The sequence below is a fragment of the Oncorhynchus nerka genome, linkage group LG10 (assembly GCF_034236695.1).
Source record: "Oncorhynchus nerka isolate Pitt River linkage group LG10, Oner_Uvic_2.0, whole genome shotgun sequence".
Taxonomy (NCBI): Eukaryota; Metazoa; Chordata; class Actinopteri; order Salmoniformes; family Salmonidae; genus Oncorhynchus; species Oncorhynchus nerka.
In genome coordinates, this window is record NC_088405.1 from 67,412,249 (window position 1) to 67,434,837 (window position 22,589).

Sequence of the window (22,589 nt, forward strand, 5' to 3'; positions counted from 1 at the left end):
TCTAATTCTGTCACTCAATTGAAAGGCCATCTTTTCACCCTTACTCTTGTTCACGGTGGTCTGTGAATCCACAACCTTCTGGCCCTGTAAAAATTCCTGTGTTGCCATGTAATGCTTACTGGATGAACCGTTTCTAAACCTGCATATCTAAAGTTCTAGTCTGTCCAATTTGTGTTCTCTCCTCTTTTTTAAATGTTATTTTTTTTTTTTATAAAGCATTCAGGGACGGTGTAGGGAGGGCCATCCATTTTTAATTTCAGAGATCAGATTCTCTCCATGTTATTATAAATAACGTTCACTCCCTAACATGGGATCCAAACCGGCTGCGCGTGTGTGCCTTCGTGCATTAATGTATTTTGTCCCCCCACACCAAACGCGATCACAACACGCAGGTTAAAATATCAAAACAAACTCAACCAATTATGTGAATTTGGGGACAGGTTGAAAAGCATTAAATATTTATGGTAATTTAGCTAGCTAGCTTGCACTTGCTAGCTAATTTGTACTATTTAGCTAGCTTGCTGTTGCTAGCTAATTTGTCCTGAGATATAAATATTGAGTTATTTTACCTGAAATGCACAAGGTCCTCTACTTCGATGATTAATCCACACAAAACGGTCAACTGAATCGTTTCTAGTCATCTCTCCTCCTAGGCTTTTTCTTCTCTAGACTTTATTTTGCAATTGGCAACTTTTCATAAATTTGGTGCATTACCCCCACTGACCTAGTTCGTCTTTCAGTCACCCACGTGGGTATAACCAAAGAGGAGATGACATGTGGGTACCTGCTTCTATAAACCAATGAGGAGATGGGAGAGGCAAGACTGGCAGCGCGATCTGTGTCACAAATAGAACTGACTTCTATTTTAGCAATGCAGACGCGCGCAATAATTGAATAATATAGATTTCTACATTTATTTTGCAACACTTGCGTACGTGACGCGAGCGATTTAGTCAGCCTGTAAGAATGTCTAATTCGCCAGCCACGTTGGCGGCTGGTCACACTCATGGCAAGCGTTTCATAAAAACTCAAGTATGGGCACCAGTGCAAGTTGTGATTTATAGAATAATACATGCTGTTTTTCAAAGTATTTCTGCCATTTTGTTTTATATCTGGTAATGCACAAAAATCTTAATCATAACGGTAACGTAGCCCACCTTGCGCAGCAATACTGCCTGTCTGGAGGGCTGTGAGCACTGAGTGAAGTGCTGAAAGATTTGTTTTAAATGCAATGAGTACAGGCATAAACTGTGGTCTAATTTACTTAAGTCTACTAAAGTGAGACTTTGTCCTCGTGTTTCTTGGCTATTTATACTGAATAAAAATATAAACGCAACATGTAAAGTGTTGGTCCCATGTTTCACAAGATTACTTATTTCCATACGCATAAAGCTTTTGTCTAAAATGTTGTGCACATTTGTTTACATCCCTGTTAGTGAGCATTTATTCTTTGCCAAGATAATCCATCCACCTTACAGGTGTGGCATATGAAGAAGTTGATTAAATGGCATGATCATTACACAGATGCACCTTGTCCTAGGGACAATAAGTCCACTCTTAAATGTGCAGATTTGTCACACAACACAATGCCATAGTTGTCTCAAGTTTGGAGGGAGCGTACAGTTGACATGCTTCTGCAGGAATGTCCACCAGAGCTGTTGCCAGAGAATTGAATGTTCATTTCTCTACTTTTAGCCTCCTTCAATGTTGTTTTAGAGAATTTGGCAGCAACATTTTTTTTTCTCTCTGATCTTTTGGATAAAAGACTCACAGAATGTTAAATTAATTTGAGCAATATACCACATTACATCTTACTATCATATGAAATTGTATTTGTCACATGCGCTGAATACAACAGGTGCAGGTAGACCTAACTGTGAAAATGCTTGCTTACAAGCCCTTAACCAACAATGCAGTTTTAAGAAAATTACCCCCAAAAATAATAAATAATTAAAGAGCAGCAGTAAAATAACAATAGTGAGGCTATATACAGGGTGTACTTTTACAGAGTCAATGTACCGGTTAGTCGAGGTATTTGAGGTAATATGTACATGTTGGTCGAGTTATTACTATGCATAGATAATAAAGAGTAGCAGTGGGGGGGCAATGCAAATAGTCTGTGTAGCCATTTGATTAGATGTTCAGGAGTCTTATGGCTTGGGGGTAGAAGCTGTTAAGAAGTATTTTGGACCTAGACTTGGTGCTCCAGTACCGCTTGCTGTGCGGTAGCTGAGAGAACAGTCTATGACTAGGGTGGTGTTGGAGTCTTGGATTTTTTTTTTTAGGGCCTTCCTCTGACATGTCCTGGTATAGAGGTCCTAGATGGCAGGAAGCTTGGCTCCAGTGATGTACTGGGCTGTACGCACTACTCTTTGTTGTTCCTTGCGGTCGGAGGCTGAGCGGTTGCCATACCAGGCAGTGATGCAACCAGTCAGGTTTAATATCTCTCAATAGTGTACCCCTTGAACCTTTTTGATAATCTGAGGACCCATGCCAAATCTTTTCAGTCTCCTGAGGGGTAATAGGCTTTGTTGTGCCCTCTTCACAACTGTATTAGTGTGCTTGGACCATGTTAGTTTGTTGATGATTTGGACAACAAGGAACTTGAAGCTTTCAACCTGCTCCACTACAGCCCCATCGATGAGAATTGGGGCGTGCTCGGTCCTCAATCATCTCCTTTGTCTTGATCACGTTGAGGGAGAGGTTGTTGTCCTTGCACCACACGGTCAGGTCTCTAACCTCCCTATAGGCTGTGTCATCGTTGTCGGTTATTACTGTTGTGTCATTGGCAAACTTAATGATGGTGTTTGGAGTCATGCCTGGCCGTGCAGTCATCAGTGAACAGGGAGTACAGGAGTGGACTAAGCACACACCCCTGAGGGCCCCCCGTGTTGAGGATCAGCGTGGCAGATGTGTTGTTGCCTACCCTTACTGGCCCATTAGGAAGTCCAGGATCCAGTTGCAGAGGGAGTTGTTTAGTCCCAGGGTCATTAGCTTAGTGATAAGCTTTGAGGGCACTATGGTGTTGAATGCTGAGCTGTAGTCAATGAATAGCATAGGTGTTCCTTTTGTCCAGATGTGAAAGGTCAGTGTGGAGTGCAATAGAGATTGCAACATCTGTGGATCTGTTAGGCCGGTATGCAAATTGAAGTGGGTCTAGGGTTTCTGGGATAATGGTGTTGTGAGCCATGACCAGCCTTTCAAAACATTTCATGGTTACAGACGTGAATGCTATGGGTCTGTAGTCATTTAGGCAGGTTACCTTAGTGTTCTTGGACACGGACTATGGTGGTCTACTTGAAACATGTTGGTATTACACACTGTCAGGGACAAGTTGAAAATGTCAGTGTAGACACTTGCCTGTTGGTCAGCGCATGCTTTGAGCATACGTCCTGGTAATCCGTCTGGCCCGACGTCCTTGTGAATGTTGACCTGTTTAAAGGCTTACTTACATCGGCTACGGAGAGCGTGATCACACAGTTGTCCGGAACGGCTGATGCTCTCATGCATGTTTCAGTGTTACTTGCCTCAAAGCGAGCATAGAAGTAATCTAGCTTGTCTTGTTCGCTCGTCACTGGGCAGCTCGCGGCTGTGCTTCCCTTTGTAGTCTGTAATAGCTTGCACGCCCTGCCACATCCGATGAGCGTCGGAGCCGGTGTAGTACGATTCGATCTTAGTCCTGTGTTGACGCTTTGCCTGTTTTTAATGATTCGTCGGAGGGCATAGTGGGATTTCTTATAAGCGTTTGGGTTAGTCCCCCTCCTTGAAAGCGGCAGCTCTACCCTTTTAGCTCAGTGCAGATGTTGCCTGTAATTGATGGCTTCTGTTTGGGGTACTGCATGTACATACAGACACTGTGGGGACGAAGTCATCGATGCACTTATTGATGAAGCCAGTGACTGATGTGGTGTACTCAATGCCATCAGATGAATCCCGGAACATTTTCCAGTCTGCTAGCAAAACAGTCCTGTAGCTTAGCATCTGCTTCATCTGACCACTTTTTTTATTGACCGAGTCACTGGTGCTTCCTGCTTTAGGTTTTGCTTGTAAGCAAGAATAAGGAGGATAGAATTATGATCAGATTTGCCAAATGGAGCGTGAGGGAGAGCTTTGTACTCGTCTTTGTGGAGTAAAGGTGGTCAAATTTCTTTCCCTCTGGTTGCACATTTAACATGCTGGTAGAAATTAGGTCAAACGGATTTAAGTTTGCCTGTATTAAAGTCCCCGGCCACTAGGAGCGCTGCCTCCTGGACGAGCGTTTTCATGTTTTCTTCTGGCCGTATACAGATCATTGAGTGCGGTCCTAGTGCCAGCATCGGTTTGTGGTGTTAAATAGGCAGGTACGAAGAATATATGTGAACTCTCTTGGTAGATAGTGTGGTCTACAGCTTATCATGAGATACTCTACCTCTGGCGAGCAAAACCTTGAGACTTCCTTCGATATTCTGCACCAGTTGTTGTTTAGAAATATACATAGACCACCACCCCTTTTCTTACCAGAGGCTGCTGTTCTATCCTGCTGATACAGTGTGTAACCCGCCAGCTGTATGTTATTCATGTCGCCATTCAGCCACGACTCGGTGAAACAAGATATTACAGTTTTAATATCCTGTTGGTAGGATATACGTGATTGTAGTTCTTCCACTTTATTATCCAGCAATTGTAAGTTGCCCAATAATACCGATGGCAAAGGCAGATTAGCCACTCCTCACCGTATCCTTACAGGCCACCATGATCTCCTTCCGCGATATCTCCGTCTTTTTCTCCTGCGAATGACTGGGATGAGGGCCTCGTCGTGTGTCTGGAGTAAATCCCTCTCTTCCGACTCATTCAAGAAAAATGATTCGTCCAGCTCAAGGTGAGTAATCCCTGTTCTGATGTTCAGGAGCTCTTTTCGGTTGTAAGAGACGGTAGCAGCAACATTATGTACAAAATTAATGACAAACGATGTGAAAAAACAAACAAAATACCACGGTTGGTTAATAGCCCTTAAAATGGCAGCCATCCCCTCTGGCGCCAATACATCTACTAGTAATACATTTCTTGTTTTAGAAACTTTACTAAGCATGCGCATCTGTTTTTTGGGGTGTAATTATAGCCCCCAAAATGTGAAGAAGAATTGAAGAGGCTGGTATTGTTTTTTTTGTGTACCTGGCACAGTGGCTGGTATACAAAAAATGTTTGTTTCAGGCCCTGCTGACATGTTTTACAAGGAGTACATGTGCCCCAAGTACAAATGTTGACACACACATATAGATCTCGGAGAAAAATTATTTGAATGTTTAAATGATGCGAAATTACTAAAAGTAGTTTTAAGGAGTGATCCATCCTCAATCATTAGGTGAGACAAACATTTTCAGCTGCCCCTTTAAGGGACAAACTGTTACCGTGGTGACTTGGGCACTTGCTTGTCTGTGATTGAAATAGACATGCTTACCCACAAGTGACAAAATCTACCCGCATTTGGCAGGTGGTGGGTGTTAATTTTCAACCCTGGGCATAAGGCCTTGCCAGTATAATTTTCCAACAGCTTTGGCTTATAGGAGAAAAGTCTGCACGGCAAGTTAACCACAGTGTGGTTTGTGTTCTGTGTGTGTAAGCTGTGGGCACAGCAGGTTCAGTTGGGGGTGTAATGGCTTGAATCACCTCCCTCCCACCACCTGTCTTAACACCTGTCCCAGTGAATCTGCTCCCTGTCTCTAGGTGAAAGCCCTAATGGAAGCTTGATGTTATTCAGATTGATGATGTGTGTCCTTTGAGAGGATATGTTTTGGTGTCTATTCAAGCTCTGCCCATGTCTTCATCAGGGACCTTATGTAATTTCCCCATGCAGTGGACAGAATGGGTCTGAAGGGCCCATAAGAGGCGAGCTGAGCATCCATTCATTCATTAATTCACCCCCAACCCTTTCATTAGAACACGGTAGACAGACTGCTGCTCAGCCTCCTCCTCATGCTTTGCCACTCCAATACGAGGTGCAGCAATGTGTTTGAAGTGCCTTTTTCCATTTTTAGTTAATGATTGGCCTATTTTGAATGAAAGAGAACGCTACCGCCGAGGGTCTTGATGTGCTGTGTGGCTCTCAGCGTTTGTCATCTCATGGACAGACAGAGCAACTGTACAAGGGTCCCTCTTTTGTGAGGGAGAGTCGTGCATTTATCTCCACATGAAAGGAGAATCATCCTATTGAAGCAGCTAATAGCAGAGCAGACTACATAAAAAAAATAAAACTAGGCAAGTCAGTTAAGAACAAATTCTTATTTACAATGACAGCCTACCCCGGCCAAACCCGGACTACACTTGGCCAATTATGCGCCGCCCTATGGGACTCCCAATCACGGGTGGTTGTGATACAGCCTAGACTCGAACAAGGGTCTGCAGTGACGCCTCTTGCACTGAGATGCAGTGCCTTAGACCGCTGTGCTATTTGGGAGCCCAATGATCCATCACTGAATAATTTTTTGGGTATAGTATTATGTAATTCTGACAGGAAGGGAAATTCATATGCATCAAGGATTTATGTGCTGTGCATTGAGCAGTTATCGAATCCTGGAACTAAGGGAATATATCCTGACTGAGGAATGATGTATAATAATATATCCTGTTTGTTCCAGGCTGAGTTGTTTATTGTACTGCAGCAGGGATTTATTGTGAGTGGAATGGGCAGATGCCCCAGTCTGTGTTACCGTTGTCTTTGTTGCTCCACTGTGTCTTTTGTGTCTAGATAAGCCTAGCCTATTTCGGCTATTGTTGCAGAGATTGTGATACAGCCTGTGTGGCCACTGTCCATGAAGTAAGCAGAACAGTCGGGCAGGTGGGATGTGCTTTGTTGGCTGCCTTTATGGGCAGGTGACATTTACAGTGCTTTCGGAAAGCATTCAGATCACTTGACTTTTTCCACATTTTATGTTACAGCCTTACTCTAAAATGGATTTAAAAATAAAATAAATAAATCCTCAATCTACACACTACCGCATAATGACAAAGCAAAAACAGGTTTTTAGACATTTTTTCAAATGTATTAAAAATAAAAGCAGATTACTTGAAATTGAGCTCAGGTGCATCCTGTTTCCATTGATCATCCTTGATGTTTCTACAACTTGATTGGAGTCCACCTGTGGTAAATTCAATTGATTGGACATGATTTGGAAAGAGACACACCTGTCTATATAAGGCCCCACAGTTGTCAGAGCAAAAACCAGGCCATGAGGTTGAAGGAACTTGCGTGTGTGTCATGCTGCAGTGTCCTTTAATAGTTTATTCTCGCTGTGAATCCTTCAATCATGTTTCTTTATCTAATAACTTTGTACAGCAATGACCCGTTGGAACTGAAACTTGGCATCAACATTTACTACTTTCGGTCTGGTAGAAGATTTGGTCAGTGCCATTAAGGAGCTGAATTTCAATACCCCTTGCTATTGATGGGGAATAAAACAGTTGGGCTGCTGTAACAGTTGTTAATGATTCATATGATACAGCGTACTATGTTGATGTTTACATAACATTTGAAATAGATCTTCATTAATATGTTTCACATCTGTGATCATTACTTTGTTTCATACTTATCACTATAACACACACTAACCCTTTTCAACAGATTTCTGGCTGAATAAGGAAAGGCCTTACAGAATTAACATGCAAGTAATGTAAAGAAAGGGAGTTAGAATATTGTCAAGTATGTTGACGCATTCAAACAACGTTAAAATGAAAGGTATGCTACTTGAAATGTTAACCATTTGTGTGTGCAATGGACCATTTGCATTTTTGGGCCAAGTACCTTTGACCTTAAGGCAATAACATCTGCTAAACGTGTAGGTGACCAATACATTTTGATTTGAAGTAATACTTCAAAGAACTGTTCTTGCTGTATGGCCAAGTGCCTTTTGAGCGCTAAATGTCAACCCGTGTGTGTGTGAGACATTATTAGTAATAGTGATATATGAGAGGGAGCCAAGCATCTCCAGGCCCTGCTTACAGTCAAATCCCTCCGTGGCCAGGCTACGTTACATGCCCACTGATCATCTAGGCTAATGCCCACGGCTGATCTGATTCTTCCTGACTTCAACTGCTCTCTGTCCACACTGCTCAGAGGAGAATCGACCATGCAGAAGTCTCTCGCTCTCTCTCTCTGCCTCTCTTTGCTCTTTTTCTACCTCTCTGCTCTCTCTCTCTGCCTCTTTGCTCTCTCTCTCTGCCTCTATCGCTGAATATTCATCAACGCGACACACTGCGCTCTGAATATTTAAGAGGAGCCACACAACACACATTTTCTCTACTAGGCTACACTCAATAGTTCAAGACTGCGATGTTATCCAGGCCTTCATTCTCAGACTGTTTGCTAGTCCAGAGTGTAGGCCTATAGCCCAGCAGTGCACTGTTGCTGTGGGGGGCATGCATATAGGCTGTTTCTGTGTCCCTACCCACTTTCAACTCCACACTCAGAGCTTCTCCCTAACGTAGCCCAAGGTTAACATGAGGCGTGGATATTCAGGCATATCACCTCATCTAAAAAAGAGGCTGATGTTGACACACTTTTTTTCTTTTGGGGGGGGGGGGGGGGGTGACTTTCTATTATTGTTGATTGTCCATAGACAACAGGGCAGGTCCTGTAGGACCAGTAGCAGTCTGTTGTTTTGAATGGGGAGAGAGAACTGTGCAGCCTGCCTGGCCCCTTCAGTGTGAAGGATAGGAAGAACAACCTCTGTTATACAACGGGTGGTTTGGAATTGTTAGAGCCTATCCCTCCCATGATATACTAGACAACATACACATGGCCATATTCTAAAAGTGCCATCGGGATGAGAAATGTCAATAGAAAAACAAGTAAAAACGAAACAAAATGCAGCTACTTTGCTGTCATTCCAGCTTCAGTCGGAAGTGATTGTGTTAGCTGTGTAGTTGGCTAGCTAGCAAGGGGGGAGGGGGGGAGCCTCCATAGTATCCATTTATGTTTGTCATACTTTTTTGTTTGCAATAGCAACTTGTAACTCAACCAGCACTTGGGTAGTTTTGCTTTACATGGCAGTCAATATGAATAGGACTAATGACCAGTAAACGTGTAAAATTGCACCTGACAACAAGTGTTAGGGAATGTAGCATCATGTTTTGTTGAAAAATGTATTGTTTGGGAAAGAATTGTGCTATTTAATGCTGGTAACAAGTTGTATGAAAGCAATAATACACTTGAGTCCATGAGTTTGGCGTTTTTATCATGACAAAAATGGCCTCATATTATTGCATAATTATACCGTGTTTGAATGTGCTTGCTTATGTTCAGTCTTGGAGGTCTTCTTATTTTTGCCTGGCTACCCAGACTCCTTGCTCCGGCCATACACTACGCCACGTCCACAGACGTTAGTTTAATCTCCGGAATGAGTCTGGAGCTGGGTACCTCCCCAACGATCCTTCAATGAATGTGAACACATTCGAGGCCGTCTGGTCCAAAAACCGATGGGTTAGATCAGAGCCAGAACACACGTGGGTAAAGCGGCAGTTAAAAAATTAATTAGCTTTTATACGATCCAATTGCTGATGACGTTGTTTTTGTACAATGCTCCTCATACTCCTTTCATCACCAGGCTAGTCTTTAGGACTTACAGTAGGAACGTGTATGTGTGTTGGAGCCCTGCACGGACATGGAATTGAAGCACGAGCCCTTCTAGTTACATATCGCAATATTATTTTGGTCGATGTTCTATTGATACTTTGACTCCAGGTATGGATTTGTAATTGTTGACTAGCGCTAGTCGGTTGTTCGTGTGCCAAAACGCAGGTATTTTTCATCCTATAAGGTTGTTCTCCATCTTCCTTTTTAAATAGTGAGTATGTTTTCATCACTTTTATTTCCATGACTGATCAAAGCAAATGTTCTCATGCTCTCTTTTGTCTTTCTCACGCAGACATATAGTTATCCATATGTTTGGTACATCAAATTGCAATAGAACTGCAGTATCAAATCGCAATACTTATGAGAATTGCTATACTTATGGTATCGGCACCTAAGTATTGTGATGATATATTATGAGGTCCCTGGAAATTCCCAGCCCTATCAGCAAAGGCTCCGCTTTGGGCTGAACATTGAGTTGTGTGAGAGCTACTTTTCGTCACTCTTAACTCCAACAAAAATCACAGAACATTGTTCTTTTATGTGAAACAATCTCTCCTGTCAACATCGACAATGTTCTGGTCACCATGTTATGATCTTAGTAAGATATAACTTTACAGAGATGCACAGAAGAGCAGAAGCAAGTGGCTCTGCCTCAATGTTTTTGATCAATTTAGTCATTCTTGAAAATAATGCCCGGCCCGTATCCTAGCTATCGATGGGGAAAAAACGTCCCTACGTGGCTCTAACCCGATGTGTAGTGTGTTTGTGTGTCCATGTGCTTCTAGCTGTCAGGAGCTACAGCAGTAATAGTAGTGGCTATTTTTACACCGCTACTGCAGCATTAGCTGGTTATTTCTTTCCCTGTTCCTCCTACACCAGCTGTGTGTGGTGATTTTGGTGGCTGCAGGGCCCAGAGTATCACCACAGTGCAAACATTGGATTGTGACTGTTATTGCAGTCCTTCACTCGCACCCCCACACCACAACACACTCCAAGGCCAAACAGGCTTTAAAGTTTGATGTTTCTCTGTGGGAGAGAGAGGGTTGTTTTTTAAGTAATTATGGTTGGCTATTAGCCTAGCCTATGTTTTGTGGTCTCTGTCCAAGCCAAACTGATGTTTTGCCTTTTTATATTTGAGTTTAGGGGACATTTGATTTTTGAATTGTGCTTTTGCACCTCTTGAGTGTTATTCACCACAGCATCCCTTTTGTGCTTCAGTTGCACTTCTCTACTCGGATGATAATTCACAAACCGGCATTTTATCAGCAGACAGTGCTCTGACCAGGGGTCGCGACTAACTTTTTTGCCTCACTGTCCAGAAGTGCAATTTCAACTGTCCCAAAATTAAAACAGACAAACATCCATTACATTATTAATTATAATTGATTAATTGAACATGTCAACCATATGTATACAACATATTTAAGAGAGAACAATGTTATTGTGAACTGGTTACTGAATAAACTGCAGCGGTCTAAGGCATGTATCTCAGTGCTAGAAGCGTCACTACAGACCCTGGTTAGATTCCAGGCTGTATCTCAAACGGCCGTGATTGGGAGTCACATAGGGTGGTGCACAATTGGCTCAGTGGAGTCCAGGTTTGGCCGGGGCAGGCCGTCATGGTAAATACAAATGTGTTCTTATCTGACTTGCCTAGTTAAATTAAACAAAAAGTTTGACATTTCTTTCACTTACTTGCTGTGCTGCTTTGTTAATTTGTTCAGTCGTTTCATTCTCAAACAGGTTTTCTATGGAACGACATGTTTTTATTTAACCAGGTAAGCCAGTTGAGAACAAGTTCTCATTTACAACTACGACCTGGCCAAGATAAAGCAAAGCAGTGCAACACAAACAACAGTTACACATGGAATAAACAAACCTAGTCAATAATACAATAGAAAAAGTCTATACAGTGTGTGCAAATGAGGTAGGATAACTGAGGTAAGGCAATAAATAGGCCATAGTGGCGAAATAATTACAATATAGCAATTAAACACCGGAGTGATAGATGTGCAGAAGATAAATGTGCAAGTAGAGATACTGGGGTGCAAAGGAGCTAAATAAATCAAATGGATAACAGTATGGGGATGAGGTAGTTGGATGGGCTAATTACAGATGGGCTATGTACAGGTGCAGTGATCTATGAGCTGCTCTGACAGCTGGTGCTTAAAACTAGTGAGGGAGATATGAGTCTCCAGCCTCAGTGATTTTTTTATTTTTTTTGCAGTTCGTTCCAGTCATTGGCAGCAGAGAACTGGAAGGAAAGGCGGCCGAAGGACGAATTTGCTTTGGGAGTGACCGGTGAAATATACCTACAGGAGCATGTGCTACGGGTGGGTGCTGCTATGGTGACCAGTGAGCTGAGATAAGGCGGGGCATTACCTAGCAGAGACTTAGATGACCTGGTGCCAGTGGGTTTGGCTATGAATATGATGCGAGGGCCAGCCATGGTGGGTAGTATATGGGGCTTTGGTGACAAAACGGATGGCACTGTGATAGACTGCATCCAATTTGCTGAGTAGAGTGGAGGCTATTTTGTAAATGACATCGCCGAAGTCAAGGATCGGTAGGAGAGTCAGTTTTACGAGGGTGTGTTTGGCAGCATGAGTGAAGGATGCTTTGTTGCGAAATAGGAAGCTGATTCTAGATGTAATTTTGGATTGGAGATGCTTAATGTAAGTCTGGAAGGAGAGTTTACGATCTAACCCGACACCTAGAATATGTGGACAATTACAAATACCTAAGTCAGAATCGCCCAGAGTAGTGAAGCTGGGTGGGCGGGCAGGTGTGAGCAGCGATCGGTTGAAGAGCTTGCATTTAAGAGCAGTTGGAGGCCACAGAAGGAGTGTTGTAAGGCATTGAAGCTCATCTGGAGGTTAGTTAACAGTGTCCAAAGGACACGTGGGTCCTTGCTTGTCAAAAAAGATTCACATCAAATAACACTATTTGACCAATCAGGACCTGAATATGACTGCACGTCACATAATAATTGAATGCGTTCATAACATTTTTAAATGTAATTATTACACATTGGTTACACTCACTCGTATTTCATATGCCACAACAAGTCATCGATACGTGTGCTATGATACTGGTAAAGTTCTCACGCACCAACAGTGCTGGTCATAAAATAAAGCTAGCTAGCTCACGGATGCAAACAATGTTCTTCCTCAAAAACATAGCAAAACTACACAATCTGTTTTAGTAACTAAAGTTAGCTAGCTAACTATATAGCTAGGTGTCATCTAAAATAATCCTAATTTAAAAGATGGTTCTTATTTGCTTAATGATGGTTAGGCCCATCTGTGAAGCTAGCCAAATAAGGATTAGCCACAATAGTGGACTTTGCTGTTAGCTTTCAAAATAAAAGTATGGCATAATTCTACTATTTGTATTCATTTTCATCACTGTCAATTACATACTTTTATTTTGAAGGCAAACACACAACCCGGTCCGGTCGAGCCTCACTAGCTAGAAGAAGCTAGCTGGCTGCTGATGACATTAGCTTTGGGCAACAGGGTTAAGTAGCTGGCTAGCTATTTATTTTCATGAACTGAAGTTCAATTTCAATAGGCAAACAACAAGTGGCAACCTAGCTAATACTTACTCACAAGAATAATTAATAATAATTAATAATTGCTAAGAATAATGAAAATGACTGCAAGTTCTACTGGTCATTGTTTTCAGGCTGGTTGTATTGGTGTTAGCTAGGTACCAAGCTAAAGCTAGCTACCCCAGAAGTTGCTGGCGAACAAATGATGCTATATTACCAACGCAGTATTATAAGCACATAGTTTGTAGCCGGTCTTTGCTTGTTTGCAGACTTTTTCTACAGCTTTGACAGTGCTACTGTATTTTTTTTGACACACAAAAACCCGGACGTTCCTTAGTATGTGTCGTGTCTGGCTATGCCGGATTAAGTGATATGACATGCTATTCTATAAAATCCTTTCTCCATAATTAATATTACCTGATTGTGCTAATCATGTAAATGTAATTAACTAGAGAGTCTGGCACCACGAAATAATATTTATAGAGCTGTTATCTTCCGAATAAACTCTTAAAGACCTAGTAATATTTTACATCAATAGCAGTGAAAATTAATCGTCACCTTTTAATTCAGTCTCATCTGAAAGTTTAAAATTCTTGGTTCTCTTCACGAACCCTGGCTGACAAGTTGAATCAGCAATACACAATTGGGTTTAATTATTTATTTACTAAATACTTAACTAATCACACAGAATTACATATACACAATGAATTATACCTTGATTACAAATAGCGTCATAAAGGAACACGTCCCTAGCGGGCGGAACAGATATGACAGCTGGTTACACACAAGAAAAGGGGCTGGGTTTGAGTGAAAGGGCGGGAAGACTGAGGAAGAAAGGGAGAAGCTGTTCTATCGTAAATACAGTATCTTATGCATTTTAAATTACCACCAAAAATGCAATAAATATGTACTCTGAGCTGCGCTTCGGTAGGTTGGTGGAAGGCCGTGTTGCCAAACCGAGTCCTCTGTCCTTTGAAGAATGTCTCCGGTGGTCAATTAGTAACGTTGTAGTAACGTCGTTGTGTGGTAGACGGGATACTCTCTGGTCTTTCCTAGCCCGCGTTTGCAGCTGCTGTTGCTAACTCAACGGCTAGGAGGTATCACTTCTGTAGTGAATAAGACTTCAAAGTTCATACCATTCGCAACCAAAGCTCACGCTGTGGTTGGCTTAGTTCTGTAGTTGACATGTTAGTCCTTTTAACGCAGAGGCTGCAGACCTCACGTACTTGGAACAGGAGGTTACATTTTCGTCAAGGCTTTATATAGTGGAGCGAGAAGGGTGTGTTTGAAAAGTTTTATAACCCATGTCTCTTCACAGGGGCGGGCCACTGATTGAGCAGAGCCCTAACCTTATGAAAACCCAAATCTCTCATTTGAAAGCTAAAATTACATTTCAGCTCTTCACCAATAATTTTATATTCAAGCATTTAAATTGAACCACAATTCCATGTGAATCCGATAACTACACTGGGCAGACATTCCACTGTAGAGTTGGTCATCCTATCATTGATGAGAATGTTTCAGATGACAACCGAACTGACATCATATTCATTAAGTACCACCGCATATGTTCAATTGGTCAGATTACCAGAATATAGTTAATTTCCCTCCACCTTCTGATGATTCCAGAATCTCTGTTAACCAAGGGATTTTCAAATGTCACATCAGTAGGGTAGGGGGAGGAAAAAGGGGGGAAGGAGGTATTTATGACTGTCATAAACCTACCTCCAGGCCAACGTCATGACATATGTATGCCATGAAGTTAACCTGTCGGGGTTCCGCCTGCTCGCCAACAGCCAAATACAAATCAACAAATCTCATAAATCAAATTTCTCAAACATACAAGTATTAGGCACCGTTTTAAAGATAAAATTCTCTTTAATCCAGCCACAGTGTCTGATAATAAAAAAATAAAAATGCTTTACAGCGAAAGTTCCACAAACGATTGTTAGGTCACCACCAACTCACAGAAAAACCCAGTCATTTTTCCAGCCAAAGAGGAGTCACAAAAAGCACAAATAGAGAGAAAATGAATCACTAACCTTTGATCTTCATCAGATGACACTCATAGGACTTCATGTTACACAATATATGTATGTTTTGTTCGGTGAAGTTCATATTTATATCCAAAAATCTTATTTTACATTGGCGTGTTATGTTCAGTAGTTCCAAAACATGCAGTGAAATTGCAGAAAGCCACATGAATTCACAGAAATACTCATTATAAATGTTGATAAATTCAAGTGTTATGCATGGAACTTTAGATACACTTCTCCTTAATGCAACCGCTGTGTCAGATTTAAAAAATAATAATAATTACGGAAAAAGCAATAATCTGAGAACGGCGCTCAGACTCCAAAACAGCCAGAGAAATATCCGCCATGTTGGGTAGTCAACATGAGTCATAAATAGCATTATAAATATTCACTTATCTTTAATAATCTTCATCAAAATGCACTCCCCGGGAATCGCAGTTCCACAATAAATGCTTGTTTTGTTCGATAATGTCCATTTGTCAATTTATGTCCAAATAGCTTCGTTTGTTAGGGCGTTTGGTAAACAAATCCAAAATTGCGTTCAGCTCCAGTCGGACAAAAAGGTAGTTATATTACAGGTCGAAGAAACTTGTCAAACTAAGTATAGAATCAATCTTTAGGATGTTTTTATCATAAATGTTCAATAATGTTCCAACCGGAGAATTCCATTGTCTGTAAAAAAGCAATGGAATGAGAGATACCTCTCATGGGAAATACGCATGACTGAGAATGAGATTGCTGGCAGGCCCCTTAGTCAAACATTTCCCATCCAGCCCCCCTTCACACGAGAAGCCTGACATATAAAGTTCTGTTATACTCAGACATCATTCAAACAGTTTTAGAAACTTCAGTGTTTTCTATCCAATACTAATAATAATATGCATGTATTAGCATCTGGGACTGAGTAGGAGGCAGTTCACTCTGGGCATGCTATTCATCCAAAAGTGAAAATGCTGCCCCCTATCTCAAAGAAGTTAATAGCAGTGACACTATTACTGTGTAACTCCATTAGGGCAACATCTGAACAATAGCGTACTTGGTAGTGTGTACCGGTGCTCGACCAGTCGATGAAAGCCAACATCACCCACGACAGAGAACGGTTCATTGTCAAGGGCAATGAATTCCGTTATTTTGGCTTTAACCTTTTGAGTTGTCTCGCTGAAATTTTCTTACTCTTTCAAATGACTGCTCGACTTGTTGTCTGCTCCATCCACACAGCAGACATTGTGGGCTAGGTTAGGAATGCTACGTGACGTCATTACGTCATGTACCTACGCAGTTTTAGCTAATATCGTCCGATTCCGATATGTTCACCAATATATTGTGCATCCCTAATTACAAGTAAGACGTAATGTGGTATATTGTTTAATTTAGTTTTTTTGTGACCAGGGTCTTTTAACCAAAATATCACAGATGAGACAAAAATTGATAGGTTAGCGTGGGAACAAGTCATGTTTGTGCTTGTGAGATTGAGTCTGACTAGTATCCACGTTGCTTCTCTTCCCTAGCAGTTGAAACTCAAACATTAAACCTACAACCTAGCTTGTGAACAAAACAAAGTCTCACTTCAGTTGACTTTCGTTTCAAGTAAATTTAACTAACTTTTATGCCTTCTAAAAATGTATCTGTCACTCAGCTCTTCACGTGCGCACGCCCAGCCCCAGCCAGGCAGTGTTGCAGCGGGAGGCCAAAATAATTTACACATTTTACAGTGTACATTCGGTTCGTGGCCAGGGAGAGATTACCATATTCTCTAGAATACCATAGTAACTAGCCATGGCCTACAGACAATGCAAATACCACAGCAATTCCAGGCACACGCAACCTCAGCTCACACACAGACTGGGAGATAGTAAAATGTGCATTCTAATAGGTCTATTTTCCCAACATTTGAATGATATTCTAATATTATACATTTCCATAACATAAATAATTACATATGTGATGTCTAGTCAGCCATATCATTGTTTGAAACCTGGATGTTTTACGTAGTTTATCTTCTCTTGCTTTTTAATAGCCTACAGCCAAAATAGAAAAAAGCAGATGATAAAAAAATGCAAATTCTTTAAGATTTCCTGATATGCCATTGAAACCAGAATGTATTATTCTACTGTCTAAAAGCATGAAGGCACAATCCTATTGTTGCATCTTCAGATATTCACTCTTTGTAAGTTTCTACCATTAGGCTGTATATCCGTCTCTGTTGCATTATTAAAAACTGCTCGCATCGGATGCGCGTTTTAGAAATGTTCTCCCGTAATAGCATTTTGTAATATTCACTCATATGGCTGAGACGAGTGAACACATTGATGCGCTTGTAATGTGAGCTAATCATAGTTTATCAACTTTTAAGCTAAATGTTTTGATCTGTTTCATCAGCCTCGTCTTTGTGTTTAAACATTTTAGTATGGAACCATTTATTGTCCCTCAACTGTCCCAAATTCTGTTTTGGCGACAGGACACCCTTCATTTCGAGCCCTAGCTCTGACTGATGTGTAGCTACTTTTCGCCTGTACATTTCTCTATGTAGCTTACTTTTATCTGGTAAAATGCTAGATTAACTTCAAGCAAAACATTAGGAAATATAGCTAGCTGCGTTCTTTCTAAACATTAGTAAAACAACAAAAAAAGTGGCATTTACCTGTGCGGCTGCTAGCCAAATTGCAGTTCTGTTGTCATCTGATGAAATGTTGTTTTCTGCCGAATGTTGCACTAATGTATTTTCTGTGAAGGAAAACTATAGTTGCATGCCCCTGATCACTCTAAAGCAACAAAAAAAACACAACCGGTTCTCTATCAATATAAAGTACAGGTGAAATGGTTTAAAACACAGATTTTCTGATGGTCTGCATTATCTAAATGCAGATTTTTAACTGTAATGCGACCCTTGGGGCTGTTTCAGGAGACGGCTATACGTATCCAATATTCTTTGAAGATTTAACCCAATGCTCTTGAGTCAGAATACATCAGTTTCACACCAGAGATTGTTTTTCCCTGGAGCCAACAGGCCTCAGGCTGTTGAGACAGCGTAACCACCTCGGAGTCCCCCTATCTAACCTGAGGGCTGTTATGTGTCCTGTCCTCCTGTCTATCACACAGGTGTGATGTGACCTCAGTCTCTTCTCTCAAAGACCATAGAAAGCAGACCGCGGTTCAGATGAACAGCAGCAGGATTCGGTCCAAGGCAAACCGCAGCATTCCTTCCACTTCATTCAGTTACATAACGGAGATGAAATTTTTGCTGAGGCTAGTGACGTTACACACTCACACACAGCTGGCATCATGAGAATGAAAAAGGGCAGGGGGAAATTCCAGAGAACGAAGAGAGGGGCTCAGCAGATCTGAGTCAGACACAATGCAGTGGAATGATGAAGTTGAAGCTGCCACTGTGCTGCTGTTAGGGGTCATTGTGCTGCTCTCTGGTCTAAACGGCCTGCTCATTGTGGCTGAACTCCTCACCTCGAGGTGCAAACAGCTCTGATTATGTTAAGGGCTGTGGCAGCCTGGCAGCTCCGTGTAGCCGATCTGAACAGGGGTGTTGGAGATAGAGAAACGTGCTGACTTTGCTATAGCTGATCCCAGAGCCACTATTCCACCCCCCACTGAGCACAAATGACTTTCAGTTTTGGCATTTGGGGTATTTATTTTGGAGTGGTCAAGTAATCTACAGCTTTCAGCGCTAATTCCAGTTTTGGACAAAAGGCCTTCATGAAAGCATTAATAGGCCTATGTTTTGGGAATACAGTAATATTTAGGCTAATTCATTAATAATTTGCACCATATGCTGTTCAGCTCTATCTAGATTGACCTGCCTAAATATATAGCCATATACACTGAGTATACCAAATGTCAGGAACACCTTAAGAATATTGAGTTGCTTCCCCTTTTGCCCTCAGAACAGCCTCAGTTCATCCGGGCATGGACTCTACAAGATGTTGAAAGCATTCCACAGGGATGCTGGCCCATGTTTACTCCATTACTTGCCACAGTTGTGTCATGTTGGGTGGTGGACCATTCTTGATACACTGTTGAGTGTGAAAAACCCAGCAGCGTTACAGTTCTTGACACTCAAACCGGTGTGCCTGGCACCTACTACCAAACATTTTGTCCTGCTGATTCACCCTCTGAATGGCACACATACACAATCCATGTCTCAATTGTCTGAAGGCTTAAAAATCTGTCTTTAAACTTCTTAGGGATAGGGGGCAGTATTTGGAAGTTTGGATGACTGAGGTGCCCAAAGTAAACTGCCTGTTACTCAGGCCCAGAAGCCAGGATATGCATATGCATGGTAGTATTGGATAGAAAACACTCAAGTTTCTAAAACTGTTAAAATAATCTATGCGAGTATAACAGAACTGATTTGGCAGGCAAAACCCCGAGGACAGTCCATCCAGGATTTCCAATGCTTTTCTATGGGGAAGCCAAATTATTAGGACCCAGATTCCACTAGATATCAACAGTCTTTAGAAATTGTTCAATGTTTTTTTACATTTAAATTAAGAAGTAGTTGTGTTCTTTCTAAGTGTCGCTCAGGTCTTTTGGTACTCGTGAATGAGTGTGCACCCTGTTTTCCTCCGGTATTGGGAACAGTTTATTCCGTCTTAAATTTGATCGATTATTTACATTTTAGGGTACCTGAGGTTGGATTAGAAACGTTGTTTGAAATGTTTGGACCAAGTTTACAGGTAACTTATTAGATCCTTTGTAGGCATGTTCGGCGAGTTGTAACCGGTGTATTTCTGAATCAAACACGCCAACTTTTTGGGATATAAAGAAGGACTTTATCGAACAAAAGGACCATTCATTGTGTAACTGAGACCTTTGGGATTGCAAAAAGATGAAGATCTTCAAAGGTAAGTGATTTATTTTATCGCTATTTCTGACTTTCGTGACGCATCTGCTTGGTTGGAAAATGTTTTTCATGATTTTGTATGCGGGACACTGTCCTCAGGTAATCGCATGGTATGCTTTCGCCGTAAAGCGTTTCTGAAATCTGACAAAGCGGCTGGATTAACAAGAAGTTGTATTTTTTATGAATGTTTATTATGACTATTTCTGTATTTTGAGTTTGGCGCTCTGCAATTTCACTGGATGTTGTCGAGGGGGTTCGCTAGCGGAACGCCTGCGTCAGAAAGGTTAACCTGTGGATTTAACAAGTGACATCAATAAGGGCTCATAGTTTCACCTGGTCAGTCTATTTCATGGAAAGAGCATGTTTTGCATACTCAGTTTATATGAAGGCAATGCAACAGAATTTAAAAAGGTAATAACTGCTTAACTCACCGTATTAACAAGTAGTTTCTGTTCACCCCTACTGGTTAAAAGGTCCTCATCTTCCCCCTCCACCACTCAGTAGTGTAGCAGCAGGACTAAAGTGTGACCAGTATGTATGGTGTACTGTACACAGGTGAGTTCTGTCTGTTCTCCAGGTTTAGCTCTCTTGACAGCCGTGCAAGCTCTATTTAGACAGATCAACATGACCCCTGCACCATTTTTCACTACCAACCTCCTACCCCGACAACTCCGAAACTGTGTCAAGGATCTAATGTCCTTGCCTAATGTAGGCCTACACACAGACACAAACAGGGTTGAGTGAAACAATATGCAGAAAGGAAAGCAGTTACCTATAGCTTGTCATTATGGGCATAGTCTGATTCTTTGGGACCAAGGGAGTGTATTACTAATACCTAATTCACATAGGATATGCGGTGTGTTGCCTGAAAAAGGAATTGGAAAATGTTTATGGTTCCCTTTCAAACAGCCACATTTTTTACCACATTCTAGTTGACATTTGCCTTATTATATTTGTCTTATTATGGATCCCCATTCCTCGGGCCCTCAGGCTCCTACTCCACTACCACATACAGTTTAAGTCGGATGTTTACATACACTTAGGTTGGAGTCATTAAACCACGTTTTTCAACCACTCTTTTTTTCCCCCAACATTTTTTTTGTTAACAAACTATAGTTTTGGCAAGTCGGTTAGGACATCTACTTTGTGCATGACACAAGTGATTTGTTCAACAATTGTTAACAGACAGATTATTTCACTTATAATTCACTATCACAATTCCAGTGGGTCAGAAGTTTATAAACACTAAGTTGACTGTGCCTTTAAACAGCTTGGAAAATTCCAGAAAATTATGTCATGACTTTGGAAGCTTCTGATAGGCTAATTGACATCATTTGAGTCAATTGGAGGTGTGTATGTATTTCAAGGCCTACCTTCAAATTCAGTGCCTCTCTGCTTGACATCATGGGTTAATCAAAACAAATCAGCCAAGACCTCAGACTTTTTTTTTGTAGACCTCCACAAGTCTGGTTCATCCTTGGGAGCAATTTCCAGACTCCTGAAGGTACCACGTTCATCTGTACAAACAATAGTACGCAAGTATAAACACCATGGGACCACGTAGCAGTCATACCGCTCAGGAAGGAGATGCGTTCAGTCTCCTAGAGATGAACGTACTTTGGTGTGAAACGTGCAAATCAATCCCAGAAAAACAACAAAGGACCCTGTGAAGATGCTGGAGGAAACCGGTACAAAAGTATCTATATCCACAGTAAAACGAGACCTATATCGACATAACCTGAAAGGTCGCTCAGCATGGAAGTAGCCACTGCTCCAAAACGGCCATAAAAAAGCCAGACTACAGTTTGCAACTGCACACGGGGACAAAGATTGTACTTTTTGGAGAAATGTACTCTGGTCTGATGAAACAAAAATGGAACTGTTTGACCATAATGACCATTGTTATGTTTGGAGGAAAACGGGGGAGGCTTGCAAGCCAAAGAAAACCATCCCAAGCATGAAGCACGGGGGTGGCAGCATCATGTTGTGCGGGTGCTTTGCTGCAGGAGGGGCTGGTGCACTTCACAAAATAGATGGCATCATGAGGAAAATGATGTGGATATATTGAAGCAACATCTCAAGACAGACAAAAGTTTTTCCATGCAAGAGATGTCTTAGATCATCTTCTGCGAATCTATCATTAAGGCTGTGGATCAGGTGTGAGTCTTTGCGTGCACACTTTGCCATCCCCGCTGAAGAGGAGTTTGTGGCTTTTGTAGTAACCGGGGTTGGCAGCAGTCTCATCTTGTCTGAGGTATATGGTAGGGCGGTCCTGGTTTCCGCAACCATCGGCTTGATGTGGGCAAGAGACACATTTTATTTATGGAAAACAGGTTCAGTTTGTCCACGATTGGAAGCAAATCCATCAAGAAATGGGTTATTGCTGTGAAGCTGTCAGGCAATTTTCTGTGCCTTTTGATGTGTGGGAGGACACAAGTGCAACACGATGTGCACCGCAGTGCACTTTGAGCTGGTACAGATTTCTCTCCCGCATTCTCTGACCCACCCCTGTGCCTTTTCCAGTCATGAAACTTGACC

The 22,589-nt window shown here is 41.7% G+C and overlaps 1 protein-coding gene across 3 annotated transcripts in view; it reads left to right on the plus strand.

The window, feature by feature from the left end:
• LOC115135905 (protein EURL homolog) overlaps positions 1–22,589 on the plus strand; it is a 64,753-nt gene that overhangs the window by 17,756 nt on the left and 24,408 nt on the right. Inside the window, exon 1 of one of the 3 annotated variants that reach the window (XM_029671093.2) lies at positions 2,906–4,858. The exons of the other annotated variants lie outside the window; for them this stretch is intronic. Coding sequence (XP_029526953.1) covers positions 4,840–4,858 — 19 coding nt within the window. The 5' untranslated portion in view covers positions 2,906–4,839. Of the gene's footprint in view, positions 1–2,905; positions 4,859–22,589 lie in introns of those variants that run through there. 3 annotated transcript variants of the gene reach the window in all.